The sequence below is a fragment of the Haliotis cracherodii genome, unplaced genomic scaffold (assembly GCF_022045235.1).
Source record: "Haliotis cracherodii isolate W230 unplaced genomic scaffold, xgHalCrac1.p SCAF_17, whole genome shotgun sequence".
NCBI classification, from domain to species: Eukaryota; Metazoa; Mollusca; class Gastropoda; order Lepetellida; family Haliotidae; genus Haliotis; species Haliotis cracherodii.
In genome coordinates, this window is record NW_027266272.1 from 28,972,169 (window position 1) to 28,998,341 (window position 26,173).

General features: G+C 44.1%; 1 protein-coding gene across 3 annotated transcripts; it reads left to right on the forward strand.

Annotated features, from left to right (window-relative positions):
- The first annotated feature begins 2,000 nt into the window (after positions 1-2,000).
- Positions 2,001-24,270, forward strand: LOC139464578 (cobalamin binding intrinsic factor-like). Of its 3 annotated transcripts, none has more exons than XM_071246099.1 (5): positions 2,001-2,143; positions 10,296-10,340; positions 10,743-10,904; positions 13,196-13,326; positions 13,490-14,083. In XM_071246099.1, the coding sequence occupies exons 2-5, from the start codon at positions 10,312-10,314 to the stop codon at positions 13,582-13,584; spliced, it is 417 nt and encodes a 138-aa protein (XP_071102200.1). In that variant the 5' UTR covers positions 2,001-2,143; positions 10,296-10,311; the 3' UTR covers positions 13,585-14,083. The 3 variants fall into 3 exon arrangements, with proteins under 3 accessions (XP_071102200.1, XP_071102199.1, XP_071102198.1); XM_071246098.1 differs by lacking the exons at positions 10,296-10,340; positions 10,743-10,904; positions 13,196-13,326; positions 13,490-14,083 and adding exons at positions 20,947-20,991; positions 21,188-21,349; positions 23,400-23,530; positions 23,694-24,270 and having other exon boundaries at positions 2,005-2,143; XM_071246097.1 differs by lacking the exons at positions 2,001-2,143; positions 10,296-10,340; positions 10,743-10,904; positions 13,196-13,326; positions 13,490-14,083 and adding exons at positions 15,556-15,625; positions 20,947-20,991; positions 21,188-21,349; positions 23,400-23,530; positions 23,694-24,270.
- Positions 24,271-26,173: the final 1,903 nt, after the last annotated feature.

Here is a 26,173-nt window from a genome sequence, read left to right on the forward strand (position 1 = left end):
CTACATCGCTGTCATGAGTAAAGTCTATTTGTGGACAACAGTGGTCTAGCCACGGGTGAATCAGAGTCGATTTTATTCACAGTTGTAGGGGATGAAATGAGAATCCTTCAATCGTGTTGTCAAACATGGTCGACATACCCGACTGTTGGTTTGGACCGATTATTTTCTATTATCGATGTTCAGGCAAGACCTATCTTATACTTGAGTGAATTGGGTTTAACGCTGCTTTTAACAGTATTCCAGTTATGTCACGGTGTGTCGGCTTAATGTGGGAGGAAAGCCCGAAGTGATGCAGGTCTTAGACGTTTACCACTCTGGTGAAACCCACGAGCACGGGTACGGTGCTGACAAACCTAGAAACATAATCGGAGCGAACCGGGATTCGAACCAACAATTATAGGTTTCTGTGTCCAAGGGACGCAACTCTACACAACGAATTGCAGCGCCTTAGAAGACTTGCCCCCGTCTTATACGTGCCAACTAGAACTATCTCATCCTGTTTCACGAAGGTATTGATGACAGAGACGAGCATTGCTATCTCATGCTTCCCCTGATTAATTCAAATCTGTCATCGACCTAATTTACAAACCATATTGCGTTGAAGTATTCCAATATCAAAGGACGTCAAAAGACACATCGCTCTCGATCCGTCATTCGTGTTTTAACTGCCAAGGCAATCACAAAGAAACACAAGTCAGTACCCGCCACAGACACTTTTTGCACAAAGAAGTAAATGTTTGTCGCCTGGCGCCTCAAAATAGTATCAAGCCATACGACGACGGCCTGTAAACAACCAGACAATCCAAGTCATCGATGGACAATAAAATCTAATGAGACGACAGCCCACATATACTGTTTTTGTTGAAACTGTAAACGATATTAATCACGTCTAATTTTGAATTACATCTGTTGTGTACAAGTTCAGAGATTCTGCTGTTTATTAGTAAAGAAAAACGTTTCAGAAATATGTTCGCATTGCAACACAGTCGGGGGTCAGTTTATTATTAATCTTTTATGAGTTACTGTGCGGGTTGGGGTAACTCTACGAGGGCTCCTCTACCAGAGCTGTTTTTCAACCGTTCATATCTCAGTTACCTTAGTGCAGGTATAAACAATAAACAGGTAATGCAATAACACTGAATATAAATAAACACCTCAAAACAGACCTCTGCTTATAGTGTTCGATGGCTGGGACGCATTGAAGCAACGTAAGTAATATGTGTGTATTCCCAAAAGTAAAATGAGAACATTTTTGGCCTTACAAAATCTACTCAAATATTGTTTCTATATTTTGAAATTCTTTCTTGTAATACTTATAACAAGTCACTTAATCAAGAACAAATAATTGTGTTTCTTAAATGAAGGATCTAAATAAATCAGCTAAAATATTGTCACCTATTGATACCATTAACTGCTTGTAATAAACCTATTACCACGTTACTACTACAACTACTACTACTACTACTACTACTACTACTACTACTTTACATTTGTTTAAAGACACACCTGATCATTGGAGAAAAGCTCCGTGGCACATATTTTGAAACACTGTCTTTCAATACATGTTAAATGTCATCTAATCAAACAACGATGATTATGTTTCTTAAATGAATTGGGGCGGTCGGGAAGCCTAGTGGTTAAAGCGTTCGCTCGTCACGCCGAAGAGCCGGGTTCGATTCCCTTCATGGATACAATGTGTGAAGCCCATTTCTGGTGTCCCCCGCCGTGACATTGCTGTAATATTACTAGGTGCGGCGTAAAACCATACTCACTTACTCCCAGAATTAAAGATCAGAGCGTCGCTTACCATATCAGGAAAGTGACATTCGGAATGTGTTTCCAATATCATTAAAATCAGTTCTTAGTTTTCGCTACCGCTAAACAAATTTCTTTTAGCGATAGCGAGAACTAAGAACGAGAACTATTCTGATCATACAACCTTGAAAAGGTTGACACAAGGTATTCATCGAGTTATACCCAACCCGCATAGTAACTAATAATAGCTTACGTGGCACAGTCATAGTTCCTGGAACTAGCGCTTCTCTGAGAGAGCTGTTTTCAAGTAGTGCATCTTGGATATAGATACACACCGCGAAACAGACCTCGGCTTATACTGTTGGCTGGAAGGACCCACAGGAACAAGGTATGTTATAAAACTGCCGGGCATAAGAAAGTATACCACTGAAACTTGGAGTTGACCAAAATATCGAAAACGTTACCAAAATGTTACTAGGTTGATAACAGTCGCCGAAAAACCGGGATCCTTATCTCTAAAACACAACTGTGACATCCGTATCATATACATAATCATCGAATACCCATTTCCTTTTGGTTTAAACTTTTAGCAAATCAAACAAGAATGTATACTTTCTTTGGCCCGGCAATCTGTGTGTGTGGTTAAATACAGTCATTGGTCATGGGTTTCATTCAAACTTGGCCCCACGTTGTTGGGTGAGGTGAAATAGAGAATCTCACCCGAGTGTCTTTTAATATCAAATCATCTTCCCGAGGCAAGTGAGTTAACTGACTTTAAAAGTCCAGTTTCCACCCTTGCCGAACTAGGCTGGTATTATGGAGTTACATTTTGGCTGGCCTAACGAGTCTATGCATAGTCCAATCAAAAGCGCGCACCGAAATCGAAATCCGGTTCGTAAAGTGTCATGCAGATTTCGGTCGACTGCAGGATTTGCAAAGCATGTGCACCGCTAACTCGTTGTCTACAGATATTTTCTCAATCTTTTCATGTTTTTAATCAAGGTGCTCAGGTGATTTGATGCACTTCGCGATGTAAGACTCGTTTTATCACAATATATATCTTGATTAGCGATCAGATCGTCTTGATTGGACGCCACCGTTTTGTTTGAAACAAATACAAGTGATACGAGAAGTTGAATCTGATTGGTCAATAGGAGAGGCATAGAAAGGACATAACTCGTAATAGCCACTGGTGGCGCTACGATCGAGCCCAGGAATTCCAGCCTTGTTCGGCAAGGGTGGAAACTGTTTTTTTAAACTCAGTTAACTCTCTTGCCTCGGGAAGATGATATCAAATATATAAACACGAGTTGAAAAAAAGTTGAAAAATTCCGAGGCTTGCCGAGGATATTTACCACTTGTATCAACAAGTGTTGATATATTGGATATCAAAAGACACGAGGGTGGGATGATAAATATAGTCTCACCCTCGTGTCTTTGATTGCACTTATATAGCAACGTTTCAATTTGTAGACAGAAAAAATTGCAGTGTCTTCAATGTAAAAAGTACTGCTAACAGCTTCAGTAGCAGAGCCATTAGTGATGTCATTTGACGGTGACGTCATGGTAACCAGTGATGTCACAATCTTCTGCAAAGTACAGTGTACATAAAGCTTGACCTCATTAAAGCGGTATCCCTTGTGGGAGCCAGTTTTGGATGATAAATGGGGTTTAACGTGGTGTCCAAGATTATCGCGTGTATCTGTGTGTATGGCTGCTTGTACTAGACCGGACTGATGCTGATTTATAGTGCTAGCTCACTGAGATACCATGCCGCAGTTTAACATTACTACCCCACTCAGACACAGTATACTGACTCCGAGCCGACCAGTCCTTGTTTTAGCCCCTTAATGCCGAGCGTCAGTCAGGGTAACAACATGTACCATCTTTTAACGTCTTTTGGTATGACGCGGCCGGGGATCGAACCCCGGACCTTCCGTTCTCCGGCCGGACGATCTACCACTAGACCACGGAGGCGGTATGTTGGTTTAATAAAAGCTACCTGTTCATTTTTTTCATTCTTCTCCAAACTGACACTCTAGGGCATGGTAATATTGAAAACTTCAAGACATTAAGTGCTTTTACTGCTTCAAATAAAAATATAGAAGGAAATCGCAAGCGTATGCACAAATAGTGCATCAACGTACAGACAATTTGGATTCAATATGTTTTCCGATATCTTTTGGTGTGGTGCATGGACACAATGTATGTAAAGTTTCTACTTCTTGTAAGTAAAGAAAAGCATGTGAAGACATGTGTTCGTTTTGAAACACGACACGGCAGTTTTATTACCTATTAGTAAGCTTTTATTAGTTACTGTGCGAGTTGGGTGTAACTCCGCGAACCAGCGATTCTCAAGGAGAGTTGTTTTTTTAACAAGAACGCTGTTACCTCAGTGCTGGTATAACCAGTAAACAAGTTGTGCAACCAATGTGTAGGAGCAGAAGTTGTTCAACAGACAAAGTCAATATAGGAAGCAAAGTCAGCAACTACTCTCAGGGAACTAATTATAAAAAAAGTCATGCAAAAACGTTTATGTCACTATCTCTGTCACTATTGAACTATTGGTTTCAGAGACAATTGCTGCTAAAGGCCGATTTTAATTAATTAATCTTAACTTATCTGCGCTTAGTCCTGAGACCTGTGAGGTTTTTACATGCCCTAGTTTACTTTGCTCCACATGATGTTTGGACAGATCCTGGCCACTGGTTGATGCAAAAAAACGTCGGAATAATAAATAATAGTGATTGAGTATGTTTTACGCCGCTTTTAGCAATATTCCAGCAATATCAGATATTGTCTATCTCTCGCTCCAATGGGATAAATATCTTTAAACGGAAGAAACTTTACACAGCCCGTGGGGAGTACTGCCATACAATCTACGAGGGGCGTTCAATAAGTTTTGCAACTTCAATAAAAGACCAAGTCGCAGAATATCTTTTGCACTTTTATTTTTCTATATAATCTCCATTCACCTCAATACTCTTATTCCATATGTCCTTCAAGCTTTTAATACCACTTTTATAGAAATCCGCAGATTGGCCCTCTAACCACACCTCTGTGGCAGCCTTTATGTCCTCGTCTTCCGGGTAGCGTCTTCCACGTAGGGCAGATTTCATTTGCCGGAACAGGATATAGTCATTGGGGGCTAAGCACAGCCCAGACTTAGCCCCCAGACTATAAAATCACTGAATTCATCCATGATACATTAATGTCCTGCCTTTGGATCTTTGGCTGGTCTTTCAAACAAAAAGATGGTCAAAACTTTTCCTTCTCATGCGAACATTTTTTTATAAGACTTTTTCATCCTCAATTTCAAATTCTTTTATTTGGATTGTTGTATGTTCCTTGCATGTCGCGACGGAGAATCCAATCTTTCGTCCAACAACTTCTCTTTTTCTTCGCTGTGGCTTTGCCGTCTTCGTGATATAACATCGTACAGCAGGTGACTGCCGCCAAGTCTGCTTCAGACATGTTGATACCATGGAAACCAAATTCCGCGAGGGGCTATAGACAAATAGCAGGTTATGAGTCATACTCCATGCAAGTGTACTAAAGGAAGAGCTCAAGTCCATTCAGCACTACCAGTTGATGTGAGCTCAAACTATGACGAAGTGAAAAAGGCCATTTTGAAGGCTTCTGTGTGATTACTTGGTTATGCACAAGGGGTGGTGTCAGGCTGTGTGATTACTTGGTTACGCACAAGGGTGGTGTCAGGCTGTGTGATTACTTGGCTACACACAAGGATGGTGTCAGGCTGTGTGATTACTTGGTTACGCACAAGGGTGGTGTCAGGCTGTGTGATTACTTGGTTACGCACAAGAGTGGTGTCGGGCTGTGTGATAACTTGGTTACGCACAATAGTGTTGTCGGGCTGTGTGATAACTTGGTTACGCACAAGGGTTGTGTCGGGCTGTGTGATTACGTGGTTACGCACAAGGGTGGTGTCAGGCTGTGTGATTACTTGGTTACGCACAAGGGTGGTGTCAGGCTGTGTGATTACGTGGTTACGCACAAGGATGACGTTAGGCTGTATGATTACTTGGTTACGCACAAGGGTGTTGTCGGGCTGTATCATTACTTTGTTACGCACAAGGGTGGTGTCGGGCTGTGTGATTACTTGGCTACGCACAGGGGTGGTGTCGGGCTGTATCATTACTTGATTACGCACAACTGTGGTATCGGGCTGTATCATTACTTTGTTACGCACAAGGGTGTTGTCGGGCTGTATCATTACTTGGTTATGCACAAGGGTGTTGTCGGGCTGTATCATTACTTGGTTACGCACAAGGGTGTTGTCGGGCTGTATCATTACTTGGTTATGCACAAGGGTGTTGTCGGGCTGTATCATTACTTGGTTATGCACAAGGGTGGTGTCAGGCTGTGTGATTTCTTGGTTACGCACAAGGGTGGTGTCAGGCTGTGTGATTTCTTGGTTACGCACAAGGGTGTTGTCGGGCTGTATGATTACTTGGTTACGCACAAGGGTGTTGTCGGGCTGTATCATTACTTGGTTACGCACAAGGGTGGTGTCAGGCTGTATGATTACTTTGTTACGCACAAGGGTGTTGTCGGGCTGTATGATTACTTGGTTACGCACAAGGGTGGTGTCAGGCTGTGTGATTTCTTGGTTACGCACAAGGGTGTTGTCGGGCTGTATGATTACTTGGTTACGCACAAGGGTGTTGTCGGGCTGTATCATTACTTGGTTACGCACAAGGGTGGTGTCAGGCTGTATGATTACTTTGTTACGCACAAGGGTGTTGTCGGGCTGTATCATTACTTGGTTACGCACAAGGGTGTTGTCGGGCTGTATCATTACTTGGTTATGCACAAGGGTGTTGTCGGGCTGTATCATTACTTGGTTATGCACAAGGGTGTTGTCGGGCTGTATCATTACTTGGTTATGCACAAGGGTGGTGTCAGGCTGTGTGATTTCTTGGTTACGCACAAGGGTGTTGTCGGGCTGTATCATTACTTGGTTATGCACAAGGGTGTTGTCGGGCTGTATCATTACTTGGTTATGCACAAGGGTGTTGTCGGGCTGTATCATTACTTGGTTATGCACAAGGGTGTTGTCGGGCTGTATCATTACTTGGTTACGCACAAGGGTGTTGTCGGGCTGTATCATTTCTTGGTTACGCACAAGGGTGTTGTCGGGCTGTATCATTACTTTGTTACGCACAAGGGTGTTGTCGGGCTGTATCATTACTTGGTTACGCACAAGGGTGTTGTCGGGCTGTATCATTACTTGGTTACGCACAAGGGTGTTGTCGGGCTGTATCATTACTTGGTTATGCACAAGGGTGTTGTCGGGCTGTATCATTTCTTGGTTACGCACAAGGGTGTTGTCGGGCTGTATCATTACTTGGTTATGCACAAGGGTGTTGTCGGGCTGTATCATTACTTGGTTATGCACAAGGGTGTTGTCAGGCTGTATCATTACTTGGTTATGCACAAGGGTGTTGTCGGGCTGTGTGATTTCTTGGTTACGCACAAGGGTGTTGTCGGGCTGTATCATTACTTGGTTATGCACAAGGGTGTTGTCGGGCTGTATCATTACTTGGTTACGCACAAGGGTGGTGTCAGGCTGTGTGATTTCTTGGTTACGCACAAGGGTGTTGTCGGGCTGTATCATTACTTGGTTATGCACAAGGGTGTTGTCGGGCTGTATCATTACTTGGTTATGCACAAGGGTGTTGTCGGGCTGTATCATTACTTGGTTATGCACAAGGGTGTTGTCGGGCTGTATCATTACTTGGTTATGCACAAGGGTGTTGTCGGGCTGTGTGATTTCTTGGTTACGCACAAGGGTGTTGTCGGGCTGTATCATTACTTGGTTATGCACAAGGGTGTTGTCGGGCTGTATCATTACTTGGTTACGCACAAGGGTGGTGTCAGGCTGTGTGATTTCTTGGTTACGCACAAGGGTGTTGTCGGGCTGTATCATTACTTGGTTATGCACAAGGGTGTTGTCGGGCTGTATCATTACTTGGTTATGCACAAGGGTGTTGTCGGGCTGTATCATTACTTGGTTATGCACAAGGGTTGTGTCAGGCTGTATCATTACTTGGTTATGCACAAGGGTGTTGTCGGGCTGTGTGATTTCTTGGTTACGCACAAGGGTGTTGTCGGGCTGTATCATTACTTGGTTATGCACAAGGGTGTTGTCGGGCTGTATCATTACTTGGTTACGCACAAGGGTGGTGTCAGGCTGTGTGATTTCTTGGTTACGCACAAGGGTGTTGTCGGGCTGTATCATTACTTGGTTATGCACAAGGGTGTTGTCGGGCTGTATCATTACTTGGTTATGCACAAGGGTGTTGTCGGGCTGTATCATTACTTGGTTATGCACAAGGGTGTTGTCAGGCTGTATCATTACTTGGTTATGCACAAGGGTGTTGTCGGGCTGTGTGATTTCTTGGTTACGCACAAGGGTGTTGTCGGGCTGTATCATTACTTGGTTATGCACAAGGGTGTTGTCGGGCTGTATCATTACTTGGTTACGCACAAGGGTGGTGTCAGGCTGTGTGATTTCTTGGTTACGCACAAGGGTGTTGTCGGGCTGTATCATTACTTGGTTATGCACAAGGGTGTTGTCGGGCTGTATCATTACTTGGTTATGCACAAGGGTGTTGTCGGGCTGTATCATTACTTGGTTATGCACAAGGGTGTTGTCAGGCTGTATCATTACTTGGTTATGCACAAGGGTGTTGTCGGGCTGTGTGATTTCTTGGTTACGCACAAGGGTGTTGTCGGGCTGTATCATTACTTGGTTATGCACAAGGGTGTTGTCGGGCTGTATCATTACTTGGTTACGCACAAGGGTGGTGTCAGGCTGTGTGATTTCTTGGTTACGCACAAGGGTGTTGTCGGGCTGTATCATTACTTGGTTACGCACAAGGGTGGTGTCAGGCTGTGTGATTTCTTGGTTACGCACAAGGGTGGTGTCGGGCTGTATCATTACTTGGTTATGCACAAGGGTGTTGTCGGGCTGTATGATTACTTGGTTACGCACAAGGGTGGTGTCGGGCTTTATCATTACGTGGTTATGCACAAGGGTGGTGTCGGGCTGTATCATTACTTGGTTATGCACAAGGGTGGTGTCAGGCTGTGTGATTTCTTGGTTACGCACAAGGGTTGTGTCAGGCTGTGTGATTACACTCCCAGGAATGGTCACGGTACTTTAGGCAGGCCAGTCAGGTATTTCGGATGTGGAAACGAACTCTCCCAGTTCCAGTGTCGGTAATGGTTAGGAGGGTTTCAAGGTTTGGCTCATCCGTGTGCTGGTATTGAGAAAAGCACTTTAGACGTTCTTGGAATAGTTCCATCATGTGCTGTGACTCGGACTGTGGACTGTGGACTGTGGATTTCAGACGTGAATTACGTCATTTATACTACTACTACTACTACTACTACTACTACTACTACTACTACTAAGGATCAATTTATATGGCGCTGTACTCCATGCATCAGCATGCTCTAAGACATTATCATCCCGGCCAATGGATCACTGTACATTGTACTACATTCACAGCTTCCTGGGGAGTATACAATCACATTGCTATCTCACCCTACCGGGTACCCATTCACTGCTGGGTGGACAGAGGCACATTTCGAACAAAGTCACTTGCCCAAGGAGACACCACCTGTGATACATATGCTTCAGTGTGGGGCAGGACCGAAGCCCTAGAAACTCTCAGGAGCCAAGCTGCGGTCACCCATCCAAGGACTCTCTGCGACCGACGTTGGTTAACTTTACCTGATTTGTGACCTGTGCGCTGTGCATAGGCCCACGTGCCACCGCGTCTTCTTTAAAGTAGAGTTTCGACTGATACTGCTCATTTTCAGGGCACCGAGGGCGGTCGGGTAGCCTAGTGGTTAAAGCGTTCGCTCGTCACGCCGAAGACCCGGGCACGATTCCCGACATGGTTACAATGTATGGAGCCCATTTCTGGTGTCCCCGCCTTGACATTGCTGTAATATTGCTAGAGGCGGCGTTAAACCATACTCACTTACTCCTAAATGAATGATCAGAGGGTCGCTGGAAAGTGATAGTCGGATAATTCAGGGCACCGACCCTGTTTCACTTTCGTGCGCAGCTGACTTCTTCGCCGCATGGTGACGATCCTGAAATATATGTAGACATGTTTAAGACAGAATATTTTTGTCAGTTTTCGCTTTTGACACACTGCAGATGTAAACTGTTTATGTGGCTGAAATCTTGTAATGTAAGTATGAAAACTATAGTTAATGTTCAAATCGTTGCTTTTTTCTTACACTTGCAAGTGTTTTACCTCTGCCATGTTCAACAACACAAGAATGGCTGAGGGACAGAGAAGGAATCAATAGAAAAACTATGAGCAAGTCTGTGACTCGACATAATTGTTTTGTCATATGTTTATGCTAATTGTGTCCACATCTCATCTTGGGCCAAAGACTTGGACTTGAAAATAGTAAAATATAATAATTTGCATATATTTAAGACATATTACAATTTTATTTAATTTTATTATTATAGTGTATTTTGTTTCTCCTAGGTTTCGAACAGGAAGTATGTGTGCTCCCGTGTATGAACGTGAACAGTAAGTACAGATAAGCAATGAATGTCTTGTTGTGATTGGAATTTTAAACCTATTGTTTCTAAAAAGAAATCCAAGCCCTATCGACTTGACTGCATAGCATCGGAAATGCCTACATGCAATCAAGACGTTATTTAATTTGATCAGTCATTTTCATTTGGACATTTTCATGCACATCATGAAGTGTACATAGAGGAACATATTTAATTAATAGAAGTTTTATCTGATCAATAGTACATATAAGTGTTAACAGTTTATATTGTATGAGTGGCGCGTGAGTAATAACCAACAGACGCTTCAAAGCAATGATTTAAAGAAGTGACAGTACTAAATGTACTTGTTAGATAAGTTAAATAACTCCCACCTGAATACAAGCGTGATACATGATTAGTCGTTGTCTTTCAGGGGTGCTAAGTGCTCTTGTTTTGGTCCTGATATCACCGTTACTATGGAGGTGGAGAACAGCCTCGTGCCGCCGACTTTCAGGTCCTCTGTCATGCTGAAGATGCCTCAGAGACAGCTTATCTACTTCCTCCAGGAGGCCGTCGCCAGAGACCAGCATTTCCAGTAAGATGACTGCTTCGCTAAAGCATGTCTTTCCCAATCCTCTGTTTCTAGTTCAGTTCAGTCTCCACCTTGTGTGTTAGGCATATTCTTCTGTGAGACATCACCTTCTTCTGGCAGACAAGAACTTATCTGTAAGACTTTGCCGTTTGTTAGACTGTACGTTCTCTTTCCGCACATTGTTCTCAACAACGCCTTCTTCTGTTACGAAACACCTTCCTCTGTTATACAACGCCTCCTCCTTGATACTTACCTACTCACTTCATCTAGCCTACAACACCTTCCCCTGTCAGACATCACCCTCCCCTGTCAGACATCACCCTCCCCTGTCAGACATCACCCTCCCCTGTCAGACATCACCTTCCCCTGTCAGACATCACCCTCCCTGTCAAACATCACCCTCCCCTGTCAGACATGACCTTCCCCTGTCAGACATCACCCACCCCTGTCACATTCCCTTGTCAGACATCACCTTCCCCTGTCAGACATCACCTTCCCCTGTCAGACATCACCCTCCCCTGTCAGACATCACCCTCCCCTGTCAGACATCACCTTCCCCTGTCAGACATCACCCTCCCCTGTCAGACATCACCCTCCCCTGTCAGACATGACCTTCCCCTGTCAGACATCACCCTCCCCTGTCAGACATGACCTTCCCCTGTCAGACATCACCCTCCCCTGTCAGACATCACCTTCCCCTGTCAGACATCACCTTCCCCTGTCAGACATCACCTTCCCCTGTCAGACATCACCCTCTCCTGTCAGACATCACCCCCCTGTCAGACATCACCCTCCCCTGTCAGACATCACCTTCCCCTGTCAGACATCACCTTCCCCTGTCAGACATCACCCTCCCCTGTCAGACATCACCCTCCCCTGTCAGACATCACCTTCCCCTGTCAGACATCACCCTCCCCTGTCAGACATGACCTTCCCCTGTCAGACATCACCTTCCCCTGTCAGACATCACCTTCCCCTGTCAGACATCACCCTCTCCTGTCAGACATCACCCCCCTGTCAGACATCACCCTCCCCTGTCAGACATCACCCTCCCCTGTCAGACATCACCTGCTCCTGTCAGACATCACCCTCCCTTATCAGACATCACCTTCCCCTGTCAGACATTACCTTCCCCTGTCAGACATCACTTTCCCCTGTCAGACATCACCTTCTCCTGTCAGACATCACCCTCCCTTGTCAGACATCACCTTCCCCTGTCAGACATCACTTTCCCCTGTCAGACATTACCTTCCCCTGTCAGACATCACCTTCCCCTGTCAGACATCACCTTCTCCTGTCAGACATCACCCTCCCTTGTCAGACATCACCTTCCCCTGTCAGACATCACCCTCCCCTGCCTCCTTCCCCTATCAGACATCACCTTCCCCTGTCAGACATCACATTACCCTGTCAGACATCACCCTCCCTTGTCAGACATCGCGTTCCCCTGTCAGACATCACCCTCACTTGTCAGACATCACTTTCTCCTGTCAGACATCACCCTCCCCTGCCACCTTCCCCTGTCAGACATCATCCTCCCTTGTCAGACACCTTCCCTTGTCAGACATCACCTTCCCCTGTAAGACATCATCTTCCGCTGTCAGACATCACCTTCCCCTGCCAGACATCACCTGCCCCTGTCAGACATCACCTTACCCTGTCAGACATCACCTTCCACTGTCAGACATCACCCTCCCCTGTCAGACATCACCCTCCCCTGTCAGACATCACCTTCCCCTGTCAGACATCACCTTCCCCTGTCAGACATCACCCTCCCCTGTCAGACATCACCTTCCCCTGTCAGACATCACCCTCCCCTGTCAGACATCACCCTCCCCTGTCAGACATCACCTTCCCCTGTCAGACATCACCTTACCCTGTCAGACATCACCCTCTCCTGTCAGACATCACCCCCCTGTCAGACATCACCCTCCCCTGTCAGACATCACCTTCCCCTGTCAGACATCACCCTCCCCTGTCAGACATCACCCTCCCCTGTCAGACATCACCTTCCCCTGTCAGACATCACCTTCCCCTGTCAGACATCACCTTCCCCTGTCAGACATCACCTTCCCCGTCACCTTCCCCTGTCAGACAACACCTTCCCCGGTCAGACACCACCTTCCCCACATGCTATTAAATGCTCTTCTTGCTCTATTTCGAACATACTTGTTCCAAGTTCATTTGTGTGACAACACGCATTGGATAGATAATGTCTATATAATCAAGACAAAACATATACCGACTTAAGTGGCATGCAAACGTTCCATAAAGTAATCGTTCTTCTTGTTAAGTTTCACAGCTGAGTATTTTGCGACACCCGCCTTGACGGGATATATGGTGCTGAGCATGAACAAGTTAGCTGGAAGCACCGTGGACAAGACCTACTGGCAGATCCTGGACAAAGGGAAACCTACACCTTTAGGCACGTATCTGTATGTGTGCGTGTGCGCGTGCAATATGTGAGTGAGTGGGTGAGTGCGCGCGCATTTTAGTAGGCTTTTATACGACTCCTTTATACGCTACAAATATTGCATATAGAAGGATTGATCCACACGTAAACTGACCATGGTGTTTCTACGTTGCAGGTGTCAGTGAGTACGTACCAAAAGATGGGTCTGTCATTGCCTTCAAGTTCACCACGTACAAGACAGACGACTGTACCACGGGCACCACGCCGTAGACAAGGGTCGAGATCATCAAGCTACAAGACATGGACATCTGTCCCAATATTGTCGTATCTCTGTTTAATCATGCACTTGGAATCACAGTAGGATCTGTCCGGATATTGTCGTATCTCTGTTTAATCATGCACTTGGAATCACAGTAGGATCTGTCCGGATATTGTCATATCTCTGTTTAACCATGCACTTGGAATCACAGTAGGATCTGTCCGAATATTGTCGTATCTCTGTTTAATCATGCACTTGGAATCACAGTAGGATCTGTCCGGATATTGTCATATCTCTGTTTAACCATGTACTTGGAACCACAGTAGGATCTGTCGGACATTGCCGTATCTCTGTTTAACCATGCACTTGGAATCACAGTAGGATCTGTCCGAATATTGTCGTATCTCTGTTTAATCATGTACTTGGAATCACAGTAGGCTCTCTCGGACATTGCCGTATCTCTGTTTAACCACGTTACTAGAAATAAAGGCCTAAAATGGTTTCGTAACATATCGCAATTCGAATACTCATTTCAAGGATTTGGCAGTGTTATTCCCTCATTAAGAGGCAAGGAACTTCACAGTACAGGTCGATATTGTTCGCAAAAACCCTTATCTATACTGTCACACTAAGTGTCCATATTGTGAACAACACCATCGGTGTACAATGTCAAACAAATGAGCGATATTGTGAGCAAAACAATGGGTATAAAATGTCAAAGAAATGAGCAATAATGTGAGCAAAACAATGGGTATACAATGTCAAAGAAATGAGCAATAATGTGAGCAAAACACTGGGTAAACAACGTCAAACAAATGAGCGATATTGTGAACACTACACTGGGTAAACAATGTCCAAGTAATGAGCAATAATGTTAGCAAAACAATGGGTATACAATGTCAAAGAAATGAGCAATAATGTGAGCAAAACACTGGGTAAACAACGTCAAACAAATGAGCGATATTGTGAACACTACCCTGGGTAAACAATGTCCAAGAAATGAGCAATAATGTGAGCAAAACAATGGGTATACAATGTCCAAGAAATGAGCAATAATGTGAGCAAAACAATGGGTATACAATGTCCAAGAAATGAGCAATAATGTGAGCAAAACACTGGGTATACAATGTCAAAGAAATGAGCGATATTGTGAGCAAAACAATGTGTATATAATGGCAAACAAATGAGCGATATTATGAGCAAAACAATGGGTATACAATGTCAAAGAAATGAGCAATAATGTGAGCAAAACAATGGGTATACAACGTCAAACAAATGAGCGATATTGTGAACACTACACTGGGTAAACAATGTCAAAGAAATGAGCAATAATGTGAGCAAAACAATGGGTATACAATGTCCAAGAAATGAGCAATAATGTGAGCAAAACAATGGGTATACAATGTCAAAGAAATGAGCAATAATGTGAGCAAAACACTGGGTATACAATGTCAAAGAAATGAGCGATATTGTGAGCAAAACAATGTGTATACAATGGCAAACAAATGAGCGATATTATGAGCAAAACAATGGGTATACAATGTCAAACAAATGAGCGATATTGTGAGCAAAACAATGGGTATACAATGTCAAACAAATATATATTGTTAACACTACACTGGTATACAATGCATATGGATTACAGATGATTTTTACAAGATTGGTCAGGGAAAAGCGGAAAAACCTTAAACCTATGATGACGAAAGCCAGGGAAGAAAATCGTAGAGCGGTTCTGCGCTTTGATAAGCTGATAAATGACGACCAGGTTTTCACGTACGATGTTGACAAGGCTAGGGTGATTGAATGAGAATCCTTCAATCGTGTTGTCAAACATGGTCACAGGGTATCCACCCAACCCAACTCATAATAGCTTACGTGACACCGTCATAGTTCCTGGAACTAGCGCTTCTCTAGGATAGCTGATTATTTCAACAAGAGCTGTAATCGATGCTTCCTTGTACACAATACACGTTGTACAATCTTGGATATAGATACACATCGCGAAACAGACCTCGGCTTATACAGTTGGCTGAAAGGACCCACAGGAACCAGGTATGTAATAAAACTGCCGGGCATAAGAAAGTATACCACTGAAATTTGGATTTGACCAAAATATCGAAAACGTTACCAAAATGTTACTAGGCTGATAACAGACGCCGAAAAACCGGGATCCTTTCTAAAAACACAACTTTGACATCCGTATCATATACATAATCATCTAATACCCATTTCCTTTTGGTTTAAACTTTTAGCAAATCAAACAAGAATGTATACTTTCTTTGACCCGGCAATCTGTGTGTGGTTAAATACAATCATTATGTTCTAATTCGCTTCGCTCAAACGAACATAAAATATTTACCATGTACAAACATACGCATCTCAAGGGTTATGCCTACCGCAGCTGACAAGCGAACACATTTATTAACAATCACAAAGAAATACACTCGTCAAACTCGTAAACAGTGTTTCAAGTCGAATCCACGAATCTGTCAAAACCGCCTCCGTTTTCAGTTACCTGAAATATACAATTCCCAACTAAAATTGTGACCAAAGCAAACAAGTTTTGCAGTTGTTATTCAGAAATGTTTGAAATTATAATCGTAATATACTTATCTTAAATTAATCTTCATCTGTGACTGCTTTTTCCTCCGTTTTCCTTGGCTCAGTTTTGGATCCCAACTGTAACTTGACCAGCAACTTCCCACATCATACCAAACACATCGTACCGCTCAAATACAAGGATCTGCCCTACGGCTCAAATTTGCCCAACGGCTCAACTTTGCCCAACTGCTCAACTTTGCCCAACGGCTAAACACTCCAATACTTTGTAACCTCAAATTCTTGAGCCAATATTTTGCAAGATGTAAAATATGCTCGCCTGTGTAATGCGAAGACCTCGAATGGTTCAACACAGTCAGTGAACACTACACGTCACGTTCCTCACGTGACTTCGTGACACCACATTCACGTGCAATGTACCTGGCTGCGGCAGGCAAACTCTTTTCGTATTTAACCCATAATAAATTAATTTGGTCATGGGTTTCATTCAAACTTGGCCCCACGTTGTTGGTTTAATGTGTGAGGTGAAATGGGGTTTAACGTCGCGTCCAAGATTATCGCACTTATATAGTGACGTGCATGCACGTGTATCTGTGTGTATGGCTGCTTGTAATAGTCTGGACTGATGCCGATTTATAGTGCTAGCTCACTGAGATACCATGCTGCAGTTTAACATGAATACCCTGTCAAATTTCGTCAAAGGTTGAATACAGGGCTGTTTTTAGATACCTCTACATAAAAGGGAAACCGGGAAAGGAGATACATGATGAATTGTCAGATGTTTATGGTGACAGTGCACCTTCGTATGCACAGGTCACATTCTGGGTTGCAGAATTTAAGAAGGGTCGGGTGAACCTGGAAGATAAGCCACGCCCTGGCTGGCTTGTAGAGGTGACCATGCAATGACCAAACCAGTGAAGCTATGAGACAACTGGTTGTCAAAGACAGGCGAATGAAGGTGTCAGAAATGGCCAAGGCCTTGGACATTTCAGAGGGAAGTGTCCATACCATTTTGCATGATCGTCTGGGCATGTGGAAGCTGTCTGCCCGCTGGGTCCCGAAATGTCTGAGTGATGATCAGAAGGCTGCACGTGCGTCAATGTGTCAGGCATCACCCCGTTCCAAAAAGTTTAGGACTCAACCATCGGCTGGCAAAATCATGGCAACCATCTTTTGGGATACCAAAGGGGTCTTGCTCATTGACTACTTGCCACGTGGCCAGACTATTACTGGAGAGTACTACTCCGTTCTCCTGGACCGTTTGCGGACTGCTATTCTTGCCAAACGTCGTGGAAAGATCACAAAAGGTGTGCTGCTCCAACATGATAATGCCAGAGTGCACACCTGTCGACTTGCGGTTGCCGCAGTGAAGCGGAACGGGTTTAAAGTATTGCCTAATCCACCTTACTCGCCAGACCTGGCACCAAGCGACTACTTTCTCCTCCCAAACTTGAAGAAAGAACTGCGTGGACGTCATTTCCGGTCCGACGATGAACTCACGACAGCAGTGGAGGGGTGGTTACACGAACAACCCCATGGTTTTTATCACAACAGGCATTTAGCTCTCACGCACCACTGGACAAAATGCATAGACCTTAATGGTGGTTATGTGGAAAAAGAAGAAGTGAGGAGCAGTAGCAAATAGGTCAGGGTGGTTATTTATTGAATGACCCTCGTAGGAAGCAAAGTCAGCAACTACTTTCATGGAATTAATTATAAAAAATGCAAAAACGTTTATGACATCTTTGGTCCGGCAACTCTGTCACTATTGAACTATTGGTTTCGGAGACAATTGCTGATATAAAGGCCGATTTTAATTAATTAATCTTAAATTATCTGCGCTTAGTCCCGAGACCTATGAGGTTTTTACATGCCCTAGTTTACTTTGCTCCACATGATGTTTGGACAGATCCTGGCTACTGGTTGATACAAAAACACGTCGGAATAATAAATAATAGTGAGTGAGTATGTTTTACGCCGCTTTTAGCAATGTTCCAGCAATATCACGGCGGGGGACACTAGAAATGGGCTTCCCACATTGTACCCATGTCGGGAATCGAACCCGGGTCTTCGGCGTGACGAGCGAACACTTTAACCACTAGGCTACCTGACCGCCCCTTTATAAACAATAATAAACACAACGATTATAATAGGGCTCGTAGCCATTCTGACTTGGGGTCGTAATTAAGGATGGCACCGACAGTCGGAGGTGTGTACAGGAGAGTCGAAATAATCAACAACTGGTTTCAAATAATGATATTAGTTCATGGTTTTCAAAATAACCACAATAGATCAAGATAACATTTCTTGTTCTAATACATTACTGGTGTGGCATCCTCGCTGGCATAGAGAGAAGTTTCCAGTGATAGGTACACACAACCGAAGATTTAGTCATTAGCTGCCTTTGTTAAGTCTTTTGAAATGCTAGCCCAAACAGGAAAACCCATGGTGTTTGACAGTCACATATTTCTTTATGCCATCCCGCATCAAATAAATTACCCGATCCCCTTTGAATGGCCCGCTTCCGGGTATTACCTATTGTACTAAATCGTGGGCTACTTATTCGGTCAACATTAATGAAATCAAGAAATTAGTTCCAGCTACTGCTAAACAAAGATCTGAGGACGTCACATTACAGGTCACGTCAGAACGACCTTTCATCCGACCAATAGGAGCGTCGCTTACCAGATCAAGAAACCTCCAAAAGATTGACAAGGTGTATTCCGAATAATACGACTAAATCCGTCACAACCATTGTCTATCTCTCGCTCCAATGGGATAAACATCTTTAAACGGAAGAAACTTTACACAGTCCGTGGGAAGTACTGCCATACAATCTACGATTTTCATAGAAATCCACAGATTTTCCCTCTAACCACGCCTCTGTGGCAGCCTTTATGTCCTCGTCATCCTGGTAGCGTCTTCCACGTTGGGCAGATTTCATTTGCCGGAACAGGAATTAGTACAGCCCAGACTTAGCCCCCAGTTCCACAAAATCACTCAATTCATCCATGATACATTAGAGTCCTTCCCATGCGAACATTTTTTGATAAGACTTTTTCATCCTCAATTTCAAATTCTTTTATTTGATTTGTTGTATGTTGCTTGCATGTCGCGACGGAGAATCCTGTCTGTCGCTCAAAAACTTCTCTTTTTCTTCGCTGTGGCTTTGTCGTCTTCGTGACATAATATCGTACAGCAGGTGACTGCTGCCAAGTCTGCTTCAGACATGTTGATCGTGCCCATGGAAACCAAATACCGCGAGGGGCAATAGACAAATAGCAGGTTATGAGTCATACTCCATGCAAGTGTACTAAAGGAAGAGCTCAAGTCTATTCAGCATTACCAGTTGATGTTAGCTCAAACTATGACGAAGTGAAAAAGGCCATTTTGAAGGCTTCCGAGTTGGTCGTCATTCAGGCTGTATGATAACTTGGTTACGCACAAGGGTGATGTCAGGCTGTATGATTACTTGGTTACGCACAAGGGTGATGTCAGGCTGTGTGATTATTTGGTTACGCACAAGGGTGATGTCAAGCTGTGTGATTACTTGGTTACGCACAAGGATGGTGTCAGGCTGTGTGATTACTTGGTTACGCACAAGGGTGATGTCAAGCTGTGTGATTACTTGGTTACGCACAAGGGTGATGTCAGGCTGTGTGATTACTTGATTACGCACAAGGGTGGTGTCAGGCTGTGTGATTACTTGATTACGCACAAGGGTGGTGTCAGGCTGTGTGATTACTTGGTTACGCACAAGGGTGGTGTCAGGCTGTGTGATTACTTGGTTACGCACAAGGGTGGTGTCAGGCTGTGTGATTACTTGGTTACGCACAAGGGTGGTGTCAGGCTGTGTGATTACTTGGTTACGCACAAGGATGGCGTCAGGCTGTGTGATTACTTGGTTACGCACAAGGGTGGTGTCAGACTGTACTCCCCCAGGAATGGTCACGGTACTTTAGGTCAGGCCAGTCAGGTATTTCGGATGTGGAAACGTCAGATACTTTGATTCACTTCAGGAGCCAAGCTGCCGAAGCGCGGTCACCCATCCAAGGACTCTCTGCGACCGACGTTGGTTAACTTCACCTGATTTGTGACCTGTGCGCTGTGCATAGGCTCACGTGCCACCACATCTTCTAGGTGCTTTCTTTAAAGTAGAGTTCCGAGTGATACTGCTCATTTTCAGGGCACCGAGGACGGTCGGGTAGCCTAGTGGTTAAAGCGTTCGCTCGTCACGCCGAAGACCCGGGTACGATTCCCGACATGGTTACAATGTGTGAAGCCCATTTCTGGTGTCCCCCGCCTTGACATTGCTGTAATATTGCTAGAGGCGGCGTTAAACCATACTCACTTACTCCTAAATGAATGATCAGAGGGTCACTGGAAAGTGATATTCGGATAATTCAGGGCACCGACCCTGTTTCACTTTCGTGCGCAGCTGACTTCTTCGTCGCATGGTGACGATCCTGAAATATATGTACTTATGTGGCTGAAATCTTTGCAATGTAAGTATGAAAACTATAGTTAATGTTCAAATCATTGCTTTTTTCTTACACTTGCAAGTGTTTTACCTCTGCCATGTTCAACTACACAAGAATGGCTGAGGGATAAAGAAGGAATCAACAGAAAATCTATGAGCAAGTCTGTGACTCGACATAATTGTTTTGTCATATGTTTATGCTAATTGTGTCCACATCTCAGCTTGGGCCAAAGACTTGGATTTGAAAATAGTAAAATATAATAATTTGCATATATTTAAGACATATTACAATTTTATTTAATTTTATTATTATATTGTATTTTGTTTCTCCTAGGTTTCGAACAGGAAGTATGAGTGATCCCGTGTATGAACGTGAACCGTAAGTACAGATAAGCAATGAATGTCTTATTGTGATACGAGTTGCGCGTGAGTAGTAATGCAGTAGCAAAAGCGAACCAACAGACGCTTTAAAGCAAAGATTTAAAGAAGTGACAGTACAAAATGTACTTGTTAGATAAGTTAAATAAGTCCAACCTGAATACAAGCGTGATACATGATTAGTCGTTGTCTTTCAGGGGTGCTAAGTGCTCTTGTTTTGGTCCTGATATCACCGTTACTATGGAGGTGGAGAACAGCCTCGTGCCGCCGACTTTCAGGTCCTCTGTCAAGCTGAAGATGCCTCAGAGACAGCTTATCTACTTCCTCCAGGAGGCCGTCGCCAGAGACCAGCATTTCCAGTAAGATGACTGCTTCGCTAAAGCATGTCTTTCCCAATCCTATTTCTAGTTCAGTTCAGTCTCCACCTTGTGTGTTAAGCATATTCTTCTGTGAGACATCACCTTCTTCTGGCAGACAAGAACTTATCTGTAAGACTTTGCCGTTTGTTAGACTGTACGTTCTCTTTCGTACATTGTTCTCAACAACACCTTCTTCTGTTACGAAACACCTTCCTCTGTTATACAACGCCTCCTCCTCAATACTTCCTACTCACTTCATCTAGCCTAAAACACTTTCCCTTTCACCTTCCCCTGTCAGACATCACCTTCCCCTGTCAGACATCACCCTCCCCTTGTCAGACATCACCTTTCCATGTCAGACATCACCTTCCCCTGTCAGACATCACCCTCCCTTGTCAGACATCACCTTCCCCTGTCAGACATCACCTTCCCCTGTCAGACATCACCCTCCCCTGTCAGACATCACGTTCCCCTGTCAGACATCACCTTACCCTGTCAGACATCACCCTCCCCTGTCAGACATCACCCTCCCTGTCAGACATCACCCTCTCCTGTCAGACATCACCCTCCCCTGTCAGACATCACCCTCCCCTGTCACATTCCCTTGTCAGACATCACCCCCCCCCCCCCTGTCAGACATCACCTTCCTTTGTCAGACATCACCTTCCCCTGTCAGACATCACCCTCCCCTGTCAGACATCACCCTCCCCTGTCAGACATCACCCTCCCCTGTCACATTCCCTTGTCAGACATCACCCCCCCCCCCCCTGTCAGACATCACCTTCCTTTGTCAGACATCACCTTCCCCTGTCAGACATCACCCTCCCCTGTCAGACATCACCTTACCCTGTCAGACATCACCTGCCCCTGTCAGACATCACCCCCCCTGTCATACATCACATTCCCCTGTCAGACATCACCTTCCCCTGTCAGACATCACCCCCCCTGTCAGACATCACCCTCCCTTGTCAGACATCACCCTCCCCTGTCACATTCCCTTGTCAGACATCACCTGCCCCTGTCAGACATCACCTGCCCCTGTCAGACATCACCTTCCCCTGTCAGACATCACCTGCCCCTGTCAGACATCAACCTCCCCTGTCAAACATCACCTGCCCCTGTCAGACATCACCCTCCCGTCAGACATCACCATCTCCTGTCAGACATCACCCTCCCCTGTCAGACATCACCTTCCCCTGTCAGACATCACCTTCCCCTGTCAGACATCACCTTCCCCTGTCAGACATCACCCTCCCCTGTCAGACATCTTCTTACCCTGTCAGACATCACCCCCCTGTCAGACATCACCCCCCTGTCAGACATCACCCTCCACTGTCAGACATCACCCTCCCCTGTCAGACATCACCCTCCCCTGCCACATTCCCTTGTCAGACATCACCTTCCCCTGTCAGACATCACCTTCCCCTGTCAGACATCACCTGTCCCTGTCAGACATCACCTTCCCCTTGTCAGACATCACCTTCCCCTGTCAGACATCACCTCCCCCTGTCAGACATCACCTTCCACTGTCAGACATCACCTTCCCGTTGTCAGACATCACCTTTCCCTGTCAGACATCACCTTCCCTTGTCAGACATCACCCTCCCCTGTCAGACGTCAACTTCCCCGTCACCTTCCCCGGTCAGACAACACCTTCCCCTGTCAGACATCACCTTCCCTTGTCAGACATCACCTTCCCCTGTCAGACATCACCCTCCCTTTTCAGACATCACCTTCCCCTGTCAGACATCACCCTCCCCTGTCAGACATCACCCTCCCCTGTCAGACATCACCCTCCCCTGTCAGACCTCAACTTCCCCGTCACCTTCCCCTCTCAGACGTCAACTTCCCCTTCACCTTCCCCGGTCAGACACCAGCTTCCCCACATGCTATAAAATGCTCTTCTTGCTCTATTTCAAACATACTTGTTCCAAGTTCATTTGTGTGACAACACGCTTTGGATAGATAATGTCTATGTAATCAAGACAAAATATATACCGACTTAAGTGGCATGCAAACGTTCCATAAAGTAATCGTTCTTCTTGTTAAGTTTCACAGCTGAGTATTTTGCGACACCCGCCGTGACGGGATATATGGTGCTGAGCATGAACAAGTTAGCTGGAAGCACCGTGGACAAGACCTACTGGCAGATCCTGGACAAAGGGAAACCTACACCTTTAGGCACGTATCTGTATGTGTGCGTGTGCGCGTGCAATATGTGAGTGAGTGGGTGAGTGCGCGCGCATTTTAGTAGGCTTTTATACGACTCCTTTATACGCTACAAATATTGCACACAGAAGGATTGATCCACACGTAAACTGACCATGGTGTTTCTACGTTGCAGGTGTCAGTGAGTACGTACCAAAAGATGGGTCTGTCATTGCCTTCAAGTTCACCACGTACAAGACAGACGACTGTACCACGGGCACCACGCCGTAGACAAGGGTCGAGGTCATCAAGCTACAAGACATGGACATCTGTCCGAATATTATCGTATCTCTGTTTAATCATGCACTTGGAATCACAGTAGGATCTGTCCGGATATTGTCATATCTCTGTTTAACCATGTACTTGGAACCACAGTAGGATCTGTCGGACATTGCCGTATCTCTGTTTAACCATGCACTTGGAACCACAGTAGGATCTGTCCGAATATTGTCGTATCTCTGTTTAATCATGCACTTGGAATCACAGTAGGATCTGTCCGGATATTGTCATATCTCTGTTTAACCATGTACTTGGAACCACAGTAGGATCTGTCGGACATTGCCGTATCTCTGTTTAACCATGCACTTGGAATCACAGTAGGATCTGTCCGAATATTGTCGTATCTCTGTTTAATCATGTACTTGGAATCACAGTAGGCTCTCTCGGACATTGCCGTATCTCTGTTTAACCACGTTACTAGAAATAAAGGCCTAAAATGGTCTCGTAACATATCGCAATTCGAATACTCATTTCAAGGATTTGGCAGTGTTATTCCCTCATTGAGAGGCAAGGAACTTCACAGTACAGGTCGATATTGTTCGCAAATACCCTTATCTATACTGTCACACTAAGTGTCCATATTGTGAACAACACCCTCGGTGTACAACGTCAAACAAATGAGCGATATTGTGAACACTACACTGGTTAAACAATGTCAAAGAAATGAGCAAAATTGTGATCAAATCACTGGCTATACAATGTCAAAGAAATGAGCGATATTATGAGCAAAACAATGGGTATACAATGTCAAACAAATGAGCGATATTGTGAGCAAAACACTGGGTATACAATGTCCATAAAATGAGCGATATTGTGAGCAAAACAATGGGTATACAATGTCAAACAAATGAGAGATATTATGAGCAAAACACTGGGTATGCAATGTCAAACAAATGAGCGATATTGTGAGCAAAACAATGGGTATACAATGTCAAACAAATGAGCGATATTGTTAACACTACACTGGTATACATTGTTAAACAAATGAGTGATATTGCGAACACTACACTGGGTATACAATGTCAAAAATGAGCGATATTGTGAACACTACAGTAGTAAACAATGTTTAACAAATGAGCGATATTGCGAACGCTACACTGGGTATACAATGTCAAACAAATGAGCGATATTGTGAGCAAAACACTGGGTATACAATGTCAAACAAATGAGCGATATTGTGAGTAAAACACTTGGTATACAATGTCAAACAAATGAGCGATATTGTGAGCAAAACAATGGGTATACAATGTCAAAGAAATGAGTTATATTATGAACGCTACACTGGGGATACAATAACAAACAAATGAGCGATATTATGAACACTACACTGGTATACAATTTCAAACAAATGTGCGATATTGTGAGTAAAACACTTGGTATACAATGTCAAACAAATGAGCGATATTGTGAGCAAAACACTGGGTATACAATGTCAAACAAATGAGAGATATTGTGAACAAAAGAATGGGTATACAATGTCAAACAAATGAGCGATATTGCAAACGCTACACTGGGTATACAATGTCAAGCAAATAATGAGCGATATTGTGAGCAAAACACTGGGTATACAATGTCAAACAAATGAGCGATATTGTGAGCAAAACACTGGGTATACAATGTCAAAAAATGAGCGATATTGTGAGTAAAACACTGGGTATACAATGTAAAACAAATGAGCTATATCATGAACGCTACACTGGGTATACAATAACAGACAAATGAGCGATATTGTGAACGCTACCCTGGGTATACAATTTCAAACATATGTGCGATATTACGAGCAAAACACTTGGTATACAATGTCAAACAAATGAGCGATATTGTGAGCAAAACACTGGGTATGCAATGTCAAACAAATTAGCGATATTGTGAGCAAAACACTGGGTATACAATGTCAAACAAATGAGAGATATTGTGAACAAAACAATGGGTATACAATGTCAAACAAATGAGTGATATTGCAAACGCTACACTGGGTATACAATGTCAAACAAATAATGAGCGATATTGTGAGCAAAACACTGGGTATAAAATGTCAAACAAATGAGCGATATTGTGATCAAAACACTGGGTATACAATGTCAAACAAATGAGCGATATTGTGAGCAAAACACTGGGTATACAATGTCAAAAAATGAGCGATATTGTGAGTAAAACACTTGGTATACAATGTCAAACAAATGAGCGATATTATGAACACTACACTGGTATACAATGTCAAACATATGTGCGATATTGTGAGTAAAACACTTGGTATACAATGTCAAACAAATGAGCGATATTGTGAGCAAAACACTGGGTATACAATGTCAAACAAATGAGAGATATTGTGAACAA

Bases quoted from the DNA above. Each gene is read 5' to 3' on its own strand.
- LOC139464578 (XM_071246099.1), top strand. From the start codon at position 10,312: ATGTGTGCTCCCGTGTATGAACGTGAACA. The intron at 10,341-10,742 runs GTAAGTACAGAT...GTTGTCTTTCAG, and splicing joins CCCGTGTATGAACGTGAACA to GGGTGCTAAGTGCTCTTGTT. The intron at 13,327-13,489 runs GCACGTATCTGT...TCTACGTTGCAG, and splicing joins AGGGAAACCTACACCTTTAG to GTGTCAGTGAGTACGTACCA.